General features: G+C 40.6%; 1 protein-coding gene across 1 annotated transcript in view; it reads right to left on the bottom strand.

Moving 5' to 3' along the window:
* The window catches only part of PSME2 (proteasome activator subunit 2), a 184,304-nt gene that overhangs the window by 93,509 nt on the left and 73,343 nt on the right, over positions 1 to 17,452 (bottom strand). Inside the window, exon 7 of the mRNA XM_078644960.1 lies at positions 12,948 to 13,016. Coding sequence (XP_078501086.1) covers positions 12,948 to 13,016 — 69 coding nt within the window. The remainder of the gene's footprint in view (positions 1 to 12,947; positions 13,017 to 17,452) is intronic.

Raw genomic sequence — 17,452 nt, 5'->3', positions numbered from 1 at the left:
TACCAACTCAAGCCAACCTGAAATTAATAAAAGCAACCCCTGACACAGTGTTTCGCTCTAATTAGAGCTCTTCAGAGAGGTATAGCTTTGTCCAGACACAAGGGAGCACCCAGTATTAAGTCAAAACAAAACCCTTTCAGGCATAGAGTGACGCATAAATTATGCAAAAAAGAAGGAGAGAACTCTGGGTAGGTCTCAGTTTAGGTGGAAAGCAGCTCCTGTTAGAGCACTCTCAACACCAGCGACACTCTAGATCTGCTCACCTCAAATGTCCGTTTCTCTATCAAAGTTTTTAAGCATAGGATTAGACAGTGCTATCCATGCCGAGATAGAAAATGACAAAGTCTTTCGCCATTTAAACAGCATGCCTGAAAGGGTTTTGTTTTGACTTAATACTGGGTGCTCCCTTGTGCTCCCTTGTGCTTAATACTGGGTGCTCCCTTGTATTTAAACTTTACAGAAACACACAGTCACTGGATGTAGTCATCAGTGATGTCATTTGAGATGTCATCAGTGATGTCATCAGTGATGTCACTGACCATGTCATGAATGATGTAATATGTGACATCATCAGCAGTGGATTGCAGGTGCGCGATATATAGTTAGTGCAACTAACTATATATGGAATTTCATTGGTTTTATGTCAATAAAATGTCCAGCTAACTATATATGGTCTCTAACCTATGGTTTTTTCAGTGAATTTTCAAGGTTTTGTAAATGCTAATTCCTAACTATATATGGTCTATAACCTATGGTTTTTTCAGTGAATTTCAATGGTTTTTTAATAGCAAATATCAAAACCTTTAAAATGTATTCTTCTTTAAATCGAAAAATATATTTTATATGTTTTAATACATTTTTTTATGTATTTTTTTTGTTTCGCTCCCGGTCCGCTTCCCGTTAGCTCAATTTCTTGCCGCGACCCGGTCCGCGAACCGGTAAACGTTCCGTTTGCGCAACTGCCGCGTTACGAAACAACATGGTGACGCGTCGCGTAACCGCAACGTATCGCGTTGTCGCGTAATGCGTCATATGACGCGTCGCGTTAGCGCACCCGGAAGTGCTCCGGTACGCGAAGCGAGGCGCGAAGCGCAGCTTCCCGGAAGCGATCCGGGACGCGGCCCGGAGCGCGTAACGTAAGCATAACAGGTCATGTGACTTGTTAATAACACTTTTCATTGGTTCATTTCACTTTTGGTTTCCTAATGTTGTTAGGCTAGGTCATGTGACCTAAAAATAACACTTTTCATTGGTTTAGAACTATTTTTTTCCCCAAATGATGAAAACCCCTCCTTGTTTTTACCTCATTCTTACTTTCTACTTCCAGAGAGCAAGACCTATTTTTGACAATGGCTTCTGTAATAGCTGCAGCTTGTGCTTCTCAGCAACCACCACCACCACCACCACCACCAAAAAGACCACCTCCAACACTGGACTTTGGTAGAGAGGAAGATAATGAGGACGAAGAGGAGGAGGAGGAGGACGAGCAAGTAAGGCAGTTCCTGCCAGAAACACCAAGGCAGAGCCATATTAAAGAGCACTACATATGGCAATTTTTTAAAATTCCACCTGGACAAAAGAAGGTCAATGCACCCCAGGTGTCTTGTTTGATATGTAAAAATATACTTTCTCGTGGCAACCCCAACAAGAAATACAGCTTTGGGAATCATACAATGATTCGCCACATGGAGCGATGGCATCCTAATAATCTTTCCCAAGCACAAGTAAGGGATCTTGCTGCCAACCCCCCAAATGTCATCCCCAGCACCTCCAGTGGACAAAGCTCATTCGCCGGACCAGAAGGCCGAGAAATAATCCACAATATCCAAGCTCCTTTTGAACACTACAAAATAGTTTGTATATATTGTGGAGGAACTATTTGTTATGGAGAGAAGAGTATTACTTTGATTAACCGAGCTGGAGAAAATCATAAATGCAACAAGATGAGAAAACAATGAATCCTTTTTATTTTTTTTGCTCCTGTTGAGACATGTTCAAACCCTACTTTTTTGTTATTTCCCCTAAAAAAACACAAAATAGTTTTCAAAAATCAAAAAAAATCAAAAAATTGCTCAGAAAATTAATAAAAAAAATAAGAAAAAGAATAAAAAAACAGTTCTTTTCAGAACTACCTTCCATTTATAACAAAATTGCTAACATTTTTATACCCTGTCTTTCTTTTTTCCTCATAGTACGCTCCCCAGACCGCTTCCCGGTGCGCGTACCGGGCACTCCCCACGCAAAAAAAACAAAATAATTTTTTTTTGTTTTGGCCCCGCGGGGCCCTTTTAAAGCCTCCACATCAAACCTAGGGGGTCAGGGAGGATCTACTATGCCCCCTTATGGTCATTTCCCCCTTTGTTTTGGCCTCCTCTTGTCTCTCGATCCTACCGAGAGACAAGATGGCGGCCGCTCCGGACTGTTTAGAATGTTGACAGACACCGGAGAGCCAATCAGCTTCGCTTCGCGAAGTTCCGTTACGCGTCAGGTACGCGAACCGGGGCGCTGCCCGGAGCGCGCTTACAGATATATATATATTTTTGAACGTTAATTTCTCAAAATCCACTGGAGCACATATATTGAGACCTAGCAAAGGCACATCGGACTAACAGTCCCTACAATTTTGCCAAGTTTCGTGCAAATCCATTCAGCCGTTCGGGCTAAAAGTGAGGCCAACCGCCCTATGGAAATTAACATGGGAAAAACGCGTTTTGGGACCCCCCTTTTTTCTCGGCCCCCCCTTGACGAACCCCCCCCCAAATTTTCCTGAAAATTTCAGCCAATTCCGTCCACAAACGCCAAAGTTATTAGACATAGAATTTTCAAAAATCCCATAGAGAAAAAATCCTAACTATATATACCTACTGGCGACCGCCAGTAGGTAATATATATATATATATATATATATATATATATATATATATATATATATATATATATATATATAATTATATATACATATACACACATATGGTTCTAGGGGTGGGAAGCTTCACCCCTCTATCCAATCTTCTTGGAGCATTTACAGCTCGCTACGGTACCTCACTCGCTGTGTGTGATTCATACTGGAGTATTTAAAAATCCGAATGATTGGTTTAGCCTGTGCACACCCTATTTGATATTTTCCACAACGCTCTTAAAAAAGTTTAACTCAAGCAGCGTGCTGTTTGGTGAATGGGCGGCCAGCCCGGCAACATGAGCAACAGCTAGTGGTGAAAGACTGGTATACCAAACGCACAGCAATATTTAAAGTATCACATATGAAATCACTAGAATTCAAAAATTCTAATCACATTTATCATCAAAAAAACATTCTTGAAACCAAAAAGTTGAGCAATGTATTCCTTGTAATTTTCATGAACAACATGCTAAGTTTAGATATCATCAAAAACGTTCAATCAGTTTCACTGTGTTACAAACAATGAATTCAATACTTTATATCAACAGTACAATTGATGGGTGAACCTATGATAATTTATAAGCGCTACATAGATGATATTTTTATCCTATGGAAAGGGTCTGAGGAGAGCGCTCAAGCATTTGCAGCTGCCATTAATGAGAATACCCTCAACTTGAGATTTACATGCTCCACCAGCACAGAAACAATCCAATTTCTTGATCTGGAACTGTATGTAGATCAGAATAAAATCCAAACAAGAACATACAGAAAGCCAACAGCGGGAAACGCTGTGCTTCATGCACAAAGTTTCCATCCGGTCAAATTAAAAGAATCCATTCCGTACGCAGAATGTTTACGTATGACCAGAAATTGCAGTACTCAGGCAGGTGCCAACAAGGCCAAATCCAATTTATTTGAGAGGCTTAGCAAAAGAGGTTATAGCCCTCAAACCTTAGCAAAGGCAGACCATAAATGCAAGAATGTAAACAGGAGGGATCTCCTGTTTGCAGACAAAAAAGATAAGAAGGAGAAACAAAGCAAGTCCTTACCGAACATTCCCAGGATGATAACTGGTTTACAACGCTTACCACAACCATGTGAGAAAAATCTTACAGAAGCATTGGCCTTTGGTGCAGAATGATCCTGTAATAGGTCGTTGGAGTGGTAGAAGCCCATCAATCACTTTCAGGAAGGCCAAGTCGATGCGCAACCAGCTGGTATGCAATGCACCGACCATAACCAAGCCACCTATATGGTTGAATAGCCAGAAAGGGTTCAAAAAGTGCGCAAAATGTAAAGCGTGTAAGCAAGGAATCAACACCACACAGGTTAAAGTCCCGTTTAGAAATAAGCCCTACATCATCAGAGGCTGCTACTCTTGTAAAACAGAGTATGCAGTTTACGTCCTCGTGTGCAAATGCGGGAAACGCTATGTAGGAAGTACCATTCATCCGGCCCATGTCCGAATCCTACAGCACTTGCGAGCCATAAGTAACAACGATGAAACATACCCGGTGGCCAGACACATTAACAAATCACACTCAGGCAACAGCAACGACATCAAATATTTTGTCATCGACAGTATCGCAAAAATCATCAGAGGGGGAAATCGCAGATTGGCCCTACGGCATTTGGAATCCAGATACATAATCCTTTTGGATTCCAAGATCCCCAATAGATTAAATGCCGACGAAGCACTGACAGTACACATACAGTCCAGCGTAGCCCACTCCCTTAACCCAACCCACTCCCAAACATCTGCAACTTCACTTATGTAAATACTTTGTTTCGTTTAGGCACAGTTTCTTTTATTGAATTCTAGCACATAATGACCTTGCATCATTACTAGGGGAGGCCTACCGTATCTACACTAATGTTTGTAATCAATCAGGGGGTAATGTACATAGAGGACTTATGGGTATATAACTGTGTGCATTCAGCCACATATTGCACTAGATATAGTGTTTCAGACGTCATCTTACTCCACTTGGAGACGAGGCTTGTTTGAGTATCCTTTCTTGTATTTTTTATGTTTGAAACACTTTCCTTCTTACATCTTGTAATAGAGGGCAGGATGAGAAAAGTGGCATGGTTACGAGGTATACGTATTCATCTGCAATTTTAATGAGAATCTCTGTGAACACGCATATATATACCGTATACCGTTAACTTAATATTACACATTTATCAAACCATCTGTCAAACATAATGCATTATCAACGTGCGTGTTGTACCCGTAACACAGGGAGTAACACGAATGTGCATTGTTCCACAGCGCGTGTGTTGGATCCGAGGTTCCTCTCCCTAGTTAGAGAATGCTGACATAGACACCTTTTTTAAACTGTGCTTGTAACCAGTAATACCATTCGGTAGGCAGCTACGTTATTTAACTGTATTTTAATGTTCGTTGGTATGGGGCAATATGCACTGAATTGTACATGCACAATCATTGTTTATTTTTGAGTAACATTTTGTGTGAATTTAAGTTTACATTCTGTAAGTTTCATGCCCTAGACTCTTCTATGTCTCTTGTCAAAACACCGTCATACCACTGGTAACCAAGGTAACGATTAACCAGTCACAGTAAGGTAACTGTGTATGTGCTGGAATGTACTTAATTGACAGCGTCATTCATGGCAGATCAAGTGAGCAAGGCGGAGGCTTCCGCCGAAACGCGTCTGTAGCAGCTTTATGGATTAAAACTTTTTCTTGAGTTGAATTCACGGTGTCAGTGCCATCCTTGATCGGAGTGAATGCGGATTGGTAACATATATATATATATATATATATATATATATATATATATATATATATATATATATATATATGGTTCTAGGGGTGGGAAGCTTCACCCCTCTATCCAATCTTCTTGGAGCATTTACAGCTCTCTAAGGTACCTCACTCGCTGTGGGTGATTCATACTGGAGTATTTAAAAATCCGAATGATTGGTTTAGCCTCTGCACACCCTATTTTATATTTTCCACAACGCTCTTAAAAAAGTTTAACTCAAGCAGCGTGCTGTTTGGTGAATGGGCGGCCAGCCCGACAATATGAGCAACAGCTAGTGGTGAACCACTGGTATACCAAACGCACAGCAATATTTAAAGTATCACATATGAAATCACTAGAATTCAAAAATTCTAATCACATTTATCATCAAAAAAAAATTCTTGAAACCAAAAAGTTGAGCAATGTATTCATTGTAATTTTCATGAACAACATGCTAAGTTTAGATATCATCAAAAACGTTCAATCAGTTTCACGGTGTTACAAACAATGAATTCAATACTTTATATCAACAGTACAATTGATTGTTTAAAAACTTGATGAACCACACATCATAATAAAGCCCAATGCATTTCGGGAGGTTCTCCCTTCTTCAGGGGCGCTGGTGAAGAAAAGAAAAACATATTAAAGGTTCAACTACAAATCCATCATATACTGTTGTCTCTTTACTCAATTTAATAAAGATGCTTTCTTCAACAATGGCCAAGTTACAAGTTTATAACATGAAAAAAGATCCCTCATGTGTCTACTAGAGGTCAAAAACGGACTTGTGCGCAAAAGGAAAGCTGTCATAAGGTGAGTTAGTATTAACATAAATCCATTGATGTGAATCATGAACTTTTAGTGCACTCCAAATCTTATCAAACATCGACACCACAAGGTGTGTTCAACCCATCTCTCCCTCCTTATTACTGAACAAAGTTTAAAGATGACGGCTGACTCACTGTGTTCTTCAAGTGTATATGACTACTAGCTGGGAAACTCAGTGCTGTAAAATGACGTCTCTACATAAACACAAGGACATGGCAATGAGCTATCTCTCTCCAATATTTAATGCCGTTAAACAATCACGCCAGACTCATATTTTAACAAAGAAACTCCTACTTACTAAGTCAATCGAATCCTCTCCATCACAAAAACGACAAAAATGTAGGCGATCTGTGATGAATAAACATGTCAATCTTATTACTGACGGTCACGGACTCGAGTAATTGATTATACACCAAACAGTTTAACTATATTTCACTCTTGCCACTGTCGTGTACCTTAATGTTCTTTGGAACGCCAACTTTAAAGAAACAGCCGTGAAGAAATGCCCCGATATCTGTAACAACACAACAGAACGGTATCTCCTTAGTTCTATGCCACATTAACCCCAGTTACCGCCTCGGTCTTAACTGTCATCTTGCACCACACTTCTCCATATAACTTACCGTGGCCGCAATTTCCTCTCACGCCAAAGCTCCCACATGGACCGTCAAAACGCTTCTGGCATCGTGAAGCCACGTAAGCTATACAAAGCGAACTCAATGAAACTAGAAATAGGACTGATATGCGTCTGCCATCTTGTAAAGGTGTACTGCTCAATTCTCATCTCAATATGCTATCTTGTATTTACACTCCAACCAATACTAACGAGTCAATATAGGAATGTATACTTGCTTATGTAAAACTCAACAATGTCTGTTGCCACGCTCACCCTGTCGGCAAACATGACAAGCCACACTACCAAGCCGGGTCATACCCGTCAACGATCCTGCATGACACTAACATTCTTGTCCTCTAACTCAAAACATTGGATGACCAGTCTACATCCACTAATATACTCTTAATCAGGATGTTAGATATTGCCTCTAATCAACTGCTTTGGTTACTAAAAAGCCTACTCAAAATGTTAAATAACTGTAAGGAACGTTCCCATTGCTTGAGCTGAGAAAATGAGTCCCTAACTAAAGCCCCGCTATGTGAGAACTAACCACTAGACTTAACTGCCACACAATTGTCATTACCGTCAGCCTATGGTAAAAAAATCAGAGGTACCACGGGATTACTAGAACGAACCACTTACGCTATGAGGTATAAACTAATGAACGAAAGCAACTAGGAACAATGAACGTAAAGAAAGACAAATGAAAAAAACAGAAAAGCCTACATAGAAAAGTGAGAGTTACCACCTACTAAACAGTGCCACAATCGTCATGGTGAATGTCAAGAAATTTAAAGTTGATTTGACCGGGAGATAGACACATTTACAAAACTGAAATCGGCCAATCACGATAGAGTAGATCATGTTTATAAATCACAACAAGCACTGCCACTCAATCCTGTCATTTAACCCAGCCGGTACCATACTCTGCAAGTATTTTATCCACCACGCTTCCCTTTGAGCGAACACTATGTTTTGGTTTTGATCTGACAGTGGAGTTAATAATTCTAAAATTGTGAATTTTAATTGGGCATTAGTGTGGTGATGTTCAAGCCAATGCGAAGAAAATGTGATTTTGTAGGCTTGGTACGGAACGTACTTTTATGTTCTGAGATTCGAATTTTGATTTTTCGTGATGTTTTACCCACATATAGTAGCCCACACAGGCATTTTATTGTGTAGATTACATTCGAGGAATTGTAGTCCCCGTTGTATCTCAATGCAATTGCTTTACCTGAATGTGGGTGGTGTATAACATTGCCTATTATTACTTTATTGCAGTGTACACAATTGAAGCACTTTCGCATGTCATGAAATTGTTGCTCTTCTGTCATCTTAGTAGAGAGAATTTCCTTGATGTTTTTGCTGTGAGTATACGCAAAAAGTGGTTCTTCATCAAATAGACCATTGAAATCCGGTTCTTGTGCCAACAACTCCCACCTAGATTTAATAATTCTTTTAATTGTATGTGATCTGGTGGCATACTTTGATACAAAAACTAAACCTTTTGATCTTCGGAGTGAGCAAAGTATTGCGTTCTTTAAGTTGTGTTTTGTTCATTGCTTCAGTCAAGGTGTCTAAAGGGTAACCACGATCAAGAAATTTCTCTTGCTGTTTTTGCAATGTTTCCTGCAAGGTATTGGCATTTGATGTAATTCGTTTGATTCTCAACATCTGAGAGAACGGAAGATTTCTAATCAGTGTAGGAGGATGAAAACTGGAATGGAGTAACAAGTTATTCCTGTCCGTTGGTTTCGTGAAAACCGACGTCTCAAGGGTGTTATTTTGTTTGTTGATCAAGACATCTAAGTAATTGATGTTATCTTGACTGATAGAGTACGTAAATTTGATCCTCTCATGTTTTGTGTTGAGTTCCAAGATAACTTGTTCCAATAATACTTTGGTGTTCTTCCAAATGAGGAAAATATCGTCGATAAATCTGACATAAAATGCCAGATTGGTCTTCCACACATCATGATTGTATATATTGTCATTCTCAAACTGTGCCATGAACGTATTGGCATAAGCAGGAGCCCCCGGAAAACCCATGGAGGTCCCGCTAACTTGTAAATAAAAATCTTCTTGCCATTTCAAGTAGCTATGTTGGAGACAAAAGATAAGTAACTCCAGTAAGAAACTTTATTCACACCAAGTTCTGGAAGTTGTAACAAGGCCCACTCACAGGCCTCAACTCCCTCTTTCAATGGAATAGAAGTGTATAATGATGTCACATCAATGGTACACAAAAGCCACGATGGTTGAAAATGTTCTTGTACTTGTTGCAATAAATTAAAAAAAATGAGTAGTGTCCTTCACATAACTTCGCCAAGACTGTACACATTTTTGAAGAAAGTGATCAATGAGCTGCCCTGCTGGTGTGAAAATGGATTCACAACCGGAAACTATTGGGCGAAATGGAGGATCTGTGAGGCTTTTATGCACTTGTTCAGGAATAAGGAGGGAGAGATGGGTTGAACACACTTTGTGGTGACGATGTTTGATAAGATTTGGAGTGCACTAAAAGTTGATGATTCACATCAATGGATTTATGTTAATACTAACGCACCTGGTGACAGTTTTCCTTTTGCGCACAAGTCCGTTTTTGACCTCTAGTAGACACATGAGGTATCTTTTTTCATGTTATAAACTTGTAACTTGGCCATTGTTGAAGAAAGCATTTTTATTAAATTGAGTAAAGAGACAACAGTATATGATGGATTTGTATTTGAACCTTTAGTATGTTTTTCTTTTCCTCACCAGCGCGCCTCCTGAAGAAAGGAGAACCTCCCGAAATGCATTGGGCTTTATTATGATGTGTGGTTCATCAAGTTTTTAAACAATCAATTGTACTGTTCATATAAAGTATTGAATTCATTGTTTGTAACACAGTGAAACTGATTGAACGTTTTTGATGATATCTAAACTTAGCATGTTGTTCATGAAAATTACAATGAATACATTGCTCAATTGGTTTCAAGAATGTTTTTTGATGATAAATGTGATTAGAATTTTTGAATTCTAGTGATTTCATATGTGATACTTTAAATATTGCTGTGCGTTTGGTATACCAGTGGTTCATCACTAGCTGTTGCTCGTATTTAAAAATCCACCACGGTTTAGACTTGACCTGTTGTTACAGTTCTCATCTGTTTTGAAAATTCCATAACATGCAACTGACCCATTCTATTTCAATTCTATGTACAAATTGTGCTATAAAATGCATTTTTGGGCCCATTTTCACAATTTCTTTTCTGAATGGTTGAATAGACCTCCCCGCACCCCCATGCTAACAAATCACCTGGAGGAAGTATGGCTTGCTCAGGTTGCACAGTTCATAGCAGCCCTTTATGTCCCCCTTACTCTTTTTCAAAGTTCAAATGCTGCAAACGATCAAGGTGCCCCTTGAGGAGAATATGGTTACTCCCGCCATGGGGCCCAAAAGCTAGCCTCAGCTCATAGTTTAGGCAACACAGTGAGTAAGGGTTATGCTACAAGGTTGTTGTATGTATTATTTATTGTTAACCTCAGCATTTATTTGTAATAAGCAAAACAAATGAAAACCAGACTAACGGACGCTCCCGAGAGCGAAGAGGGGTAGGCAATGGGAGGTAACAAAGTGCACGGAGAGGGGAGTGGAGACCAGCACTCAACTAATAGCTCCTAAGCATACTTGCTGGTGCGACCTTATACCACTTTTCACTCCTCTCTTTCCTACTGCTCCCCTTCTTCTCCCCAGCCTCCCCATTCCTTCCCCCCTCCTCCCTGCAACCCTTCCCTCTTCACCTCCCCCCTCCCCATTCCACGGTATACATTCAGCCCCCATAACACCAGGAATAATCATGAGGACTACAAACTACGAACACTGGCAGGCATGTGGGACTAAATCCATACCATATAAAGACAGGATGGGTGGCTGGGTTAATATAGTGAAGGATCAACAGACGTGATGCTTGTGGTAATGTGCAGATATGTTGTAAAAGGACTCGAAGGGAAGGGTAACATTTTTTATGTTACATACAAGTTACATTGGTTATAGTTGATGTCTAACAATCACAACGCTACTCCAATTAAAAAGTACACTGGATCTGTAACAGGGGTTATCGACTGTACTGCACAACGTCATAATTGTATGGTCTATACAATGTTGATATGTAAATTATATTGAATTGCAGATGTTCCAGATTGAATGAAAACTAACGAATTATATGAGTAAGAATATAAATATAAATATAAACAAATGAAAATCAGAAAAGTTGGATTTTGGTAGGACATAATTATTTTACCATTACATTTTTGGATTTTTAAACTATTTAATGAGAAGGTATACGTGAATATTCTAAAAGGTATTCTTTGATCTTCTGCATGGTAAAGACTACTCTAGCATTTATGAATATGAAAGAAGAACCCTACATTTAGGCCTTGGTAAATTTAAAACATGCAGTGCAATTAGCATAATTTCAGGAATTACAAGTTACATGTAATTCCCGACATTACACTACTTGGTGTAATTTCTTTTCATTCCTGTTAAAGATTTAGAGTGAACACGGCAATCGTTCTAAAAATTTACAGTGAAAGCACAGGGACTACAGAATGTCAGTGGCTACAGTTTGCCGAGCACCTTTGGTTTTTTGTACTTTTCTTTAGCACTGAAAAAATAGCTCAGATGGTGTATTTTGTGCTAAAATATAGCTCAAAATCAGAGATTTGCATAATGTTGGCGAAAGTTCACATAACTGCACGAAAGCCAATAACACACATTTCACAGACTCCTACCTAAAATGGAGAACCAAACGTATTGCTATTCTATATTTTAAATCCAATCCACAGTGATGGACCAGAAGGACCCCTTCAAGATCATGTGCTGGCTGATTTTATTTCATATTTACACTATTTGCATATTATGATCTCAATCTTTTGAGTAAACGTGCTACAAGCAAGCAGAAGCAATTCCGACTATTCTGAAAATAGTCAAAGGTTTGACCTCTCTGGCATAGCTTCTCTATTGGCCGAGTTGGAAATGCTAAATTTGTCTAAATGTTCTAGTAAAATCTCACCTAAACACAGATCTAGCTAGTAGGATCATCCTCTCAAGTCTGGACGTAGGTACTTTGCCTTTCATACATGGATCCTTCAAAATACACCTTCTTATCTTTCCGGTAAAGGAATTACGGCATAAGATCAATGTACACAGATCCCTTTTACCCCAGTGGTTTAATTCATCTGAAATGACTTGACAAACATGATCTTTTTCTGTACATTCCAGACTTTATGTTGCTGTATCATTGCCAGACTAAGCTAACCAGCCTTGTTCAGGGCTCCTGCATAGCCTAGGTATCCCTTCAGTAAAAAGGCTATATTCAGTGCATGCCCCTTAATGAACCTCGGGTATTACAACCACCCGATGACTTCAAAACTTCTAGCTTTACATTTGCTCCCTGAGATAAAGGGTCTTCTTTAAGTCTGTGGGTATTCGTCATCATATGTTTAATGGTAAGGGCCCACAATTTCGTGTCGACCATTTTTTACACTACACAGAAAGTACACTCCTCCTGCCTGTCAGTGTAGCCAGCAAAATATCGGACGTTACCTGCAGGTGGCTGAAGTTTCTCAATTCTTCCAGGTATCAGGAACGGAGAAACGGAAGATCTTAGCAGATAAAGACCCTTTTACAGTTCCTGCTCTATCCATAAGTTACCTTTGCAATTAGTTCAGAAGGGACACAGGTGATAAGTTTGCCATTTACAAGTTTGAGTTACATAACTACCGAGAGATTTCCTAAACTACAGATTAAAATAACTGCGCAATATCTTTTGCACAAACACAAACACACCTACCTGAATTGCGACTCCAAAATCATTTCCATCTTCAATTTTGGGGATCAGATGTTGGATCCAGGTGATGACCTAAGGCAGAAAACATTTTAAATTACTGAGACAGGTTTTAAAGCACTGCCAGCCAGGCAGTTGTGGACAAAGCGTGCACAGTAGTATAGTATGGGCGGCACAAGTTGTGGAGTTTCACCGAGCCCCGAAGCAACAGCCTGGCACAGCTGGAAAACCTCACAACGCTGGGGTTATACAACATTGATGGCACTGTGGTGAGGATCGTGCCAAATGAAGATTCTAAATCCCTGATAGGGCAGAGCCAGAAAGAATTTACGCTATACAACATTAACTACACAACATTGATGGCACTGCGGATGCGGTTCTAACACTGACAGGGCAGAGCCAGAAAAAAATGTACACTGATGGAGACCTTAAGCACCCATAAGGCATTGATTGGAGTGCTATGGCACTTATGGGGCACTTCTGTATGAAGTCCAAAGTTTTGCAGGCACACATCATAGACGCAGACTATGGGAAGACGCTCACACAGGTAGTTTTTTAGTATTCACCGGGCACTGTTTGAGCCCAATAGACTGACAGCACTATTAGAATGGGAACTAGTTGCATCTTTTAGTTTTGACTGAGACTGCTAGATGAAGCACACACTGCCAGAGTGATAAAGACAGGACAACACACTGCTGGAAGAGACTGACACTGCTGGTGACGTACAGCACTCCCAGATCTCAGCCAGTGCCTTGAGACACTCCCTGAGGACATACTGTGCCTGGGGAAATTAGGGAGAGTGGCTGGTCACAATGATGGAGTCATCTAGACTCGACAGGACACTGGTGGAGGAAGCACTCATAGATTTCCTGGGCATTGGCCGAGTCTTATAGCACTGACGCTAATACTGGAAGACGATCTATTGTCAGTATCTTAAGTTTAAGGTATTGTAGACATGCTTCATGGAGATTAAAGAGTCCATAGTCTAGTAGAATTCTGATAAAACTATTGGATTGCTTTTGTGCATTGTAATGACCGAACCATCGGGCTATATTTTTTAATCGTATACCCACTTTGCACTCTCAACACCTGAGCGCATTGAACAAACTCCACCTGATTTTAATTAGAAGGTAAACACTGAAAATGGAACAGCATTTTAGCATGGCACGCCGCAGCCAGCGCACACAACAGGTAGGCAGTTACAAATCAAAAGTATATTATTTGGCAGTAGAGGAAAAAGAATATCAACACAGCCTAGATGCTGTACTTTGTGCGATACGAACGGAAGCAGAGGCAGTTTCTTGTCCCAGTCAACCGATTTAGAGGTGGGCACGGCAGCAAGAAAATCCTGTCGACCTCTTAAATGGGTCAAACAATGTATCTATATTGCCCTGTTCGAAGAACAGCAATAATGGAGTGGCGAATAATGCCTCATCTAAACTGAACCATGAACCCCTCGAACGAACGCGAATCCAAGTGTTTACTTTAGTTAGGGTACAGTTGACAAGAGTGCTTGCAGTTTAAGCAGACTGTGTGATCTTGGCTCACCACCTGCCTACAAGCGTAAAGGGCGATATGCAGGCACTGATGATTCAGAATCAGGTTACAAACTCATCACAGGTTGTCAGGCCTCGGAAGCGGATACCCCTCTTGCAACATCTCAGGTGGCAAGGTGCCGCACAGTCTGGCCTGGGTTGTGGTACCTACTGGAGGTAAATTAGAGGTGAGATGAAGTGGCTGCTAGAGCGCTGCTGAGAAGACGCTCACGCTGCTTCAGTCTTAATATTGTTTTAGGAAAACTCACACTGTTGGGTCCTGAACAAGGCCATGGCACTGCTGGAGAGTAGCCACTAGTCGTTTTCAAACACAAGCCCACGTGATCAATAGTTTGCGATTGAAAATGTTCAAACATGCTGAGCTGGTGTGACCTCTGTCCAAGATCACTAGAGGAACTATGAATGCTATAATAACTATCATTATAATCCCAGGCCGCCATTTTTGTTTCGCTATGTTGAACTTAAAGAGTTATTTTGTATTTTTGGGTTTCATAGTTTAATTTCATTAACATTTAAATCTAATTAGTGCTAGCAGGCTTAAGTTTAATTTGGTTTAGATCGTTGCAAACTACACCACAAGATTGTTTTCTGAAATACGGGAGCCATACGCGGCGTTTCTTTAGAGCATGCAAGGGTGTTTAAACTGTTACCAGTTCAAACGGTGAGTTTTGACTAGTAGCATCTAAGAACTGTTTGCACTCTCGGTGTGCATGATTTACATGACTGAGCACATAGGGCCATATGCATGAACACATTTTCCCATAGACATAGAATAGGCGAAACCCTTTGATGCATCTGGCCCATAGTGAAGTAACAGTTATTAGCAGGGCTTTAAGTGGGATGAAAAAACTGGGGGTCTCTCAAAGCGGGAAGGCCAATGCAACTAAGGGCGTGGCTTAAAAACACGTAAGCTAAAGTCTGTACTTAGCATAGGGTGGCGCCCAACTTGTATTTTGCCGTTTCTGTCATTGCATCCAGATATACCATATAACAAGTAACATCATACCTACAACAAGTCAGAACTATTGGCTTTGTCAATGGTTGTTAGTTGCATAAAAGAAAAAAACAGCAACTAGGGCTTGTATAGAATATTGAAAAAACTTCCACTAAAGCCACGATAATGTTGCTGCTCCAAAGTTTCAAAAAGAGAAGGGGAATACAGAAGAAAAGGACTCTCTATAAAGAAATTCCCTTCCCCTACACAGCTCACCTGGCATGACGTCATGCCGTAACTTCTCCACTAATGAGAAGTGAGCAGTGTGAGCACCGTAAACATCAAAGTGCCTGCGGTCACTGCAGCCTGGAAAAAACTGACCGCCTGTGCCAGGGCACAAAACAGAGCCCGATAAAGACACGTTTCGAGGACCCCTTTAAAAAAAACTGCCGGTGCTCAGCACCTAAAGCCCTGGTTATTAGTCTACTCGGGACGGATACCATAGTTGACCAAAGGCAGTAAACACAAATTGCGGTGATTTGAAAACTTCACCTCTCATCGTAATCTCACACTTGTGTTGGTGGCATATAATTGTACCTTTGGAGTCTGATACCTTAACTTTATTAGTTTCACAATAATTTACTTACTGCACAAATCTTGCCTGATCGACTGTTGAGTTGTAACACAGTTTTTCCATGTATTAATATATTGAATGCATATTCCATGTTTCTGTTAGTGAGCGTGTATATTTTTACCATTGTATATTCCCCTGATGAAGGACACCAAGTCCGAAATGCATTTGGCATGGTTTAAAAGACTGGATAACCTTCTTCATTGTTGACTATATGGCAGATGCTACTGAAATATCACAAAAAAAGATTTTGTTTTGTAAAAATAAAAGATTTTGTTGAAAAATACCTTTCTAAGAGTTTTTAATTGTCTTCAGGTCACTTCACACTCTTTCTACAATGTGACCTGGGACTATAAGCAAGGCTTTAAGTGGGCCCAGTCGGTTCTTAAAAGCAGGGGCTGATATGGGTCCCTACCAGACTCGAGATTTTTATTTTCAGTGTGGGGGGGACGGAGCTTAGCTCTGCAATAGAACCTCCGGTCACTGCTTTTGATGTAACTTCAAAGAGACTAATTTTTAGGAGGAGCCTGGGCAGCGCATGCGCTGCTCTATGAGCCATGCTGTATTGGAATATGTTCTTGAAGCCCCTCCCACTCACCACCCATATTTGTCATTGGCCTTAGTAAATGATAGCTTCTGATTCGTTATTAGGTTTGTTAGTCTCTCCTTACTACCTCCCATGAGGACCTGTCCTTTTACTTTGGTTGTTACATGGTAGTCTTCTTTAGTCTGTAAGCACTATTTTTTTATTTTTATGAGTTTCTCTTACTGCAGGAGGGTCTCCTGTGTGCATCTGTGACCAACGGCTTGCTTATTTAATTTATAGCAAACGGGAAGCTCTTCGGGCGCCATGGGAGATAGAAGGGGGCAACTCAGCGATGCCTTCAAGCATTTGGAATGCAATAAGTCTTGCATTTGCGAGAGTTTAAGCTATTGCATTGTAAATGACAATGCCTTTTATTTATGTTTTAACCCCTTCGTCTGGGGTCGTCCGACGCACCAGTGCTCAGGTGTATCTGGCGGCCCCTGGTCATCCTTGCACATGGCACAGGGAATCCAAGCACTCGCAACAGAGTCGGTGGCTGCTCCCTTGGTTTCCTGAAATGACCATCAGCGAGAATGTAACGCTGATGTCATTTCAGTGAAACTGAAACTGAAATGAGCCAAAAGGCTCATTTCAGTTTCGCTTTCTACGTGCTCAGGGGGCTATCTCAGCCCCCTCAGCACGTAGAAAGAGAGGAGAGGTGTCATTGGAAAGGGGGAATCTCCTCTTTCCAATGGTACTCCTCTCTAGTGTTTCCCTGTTTGGGGATCGCCGGGCAATCCCCAAGCAGGGATTCACCCACAGCACACCAGGGAGGGGGGAGCGGCCCCTTGGGCAAGGCCTTTG

The sequence above is a fragment of the Lissotriton helveticus genome, chromosome 5_1 (assembly GCF_964261635.1).
Source record: "Lissotriton helveticus chromosome 5_1, aLisHel1.1, whole genome shotgun sequence".
Lineage (NCBI taxonomy): Eukaryota > Metazoa > Chordata > Amphibia > Caudata > Salamandridae > Lissotriton > Lissotriton helveticus.
Note: the sequence above shows the minus strand (reverse complement) of the source record. Positions and strands in the feature narration are given on the sequence as shown.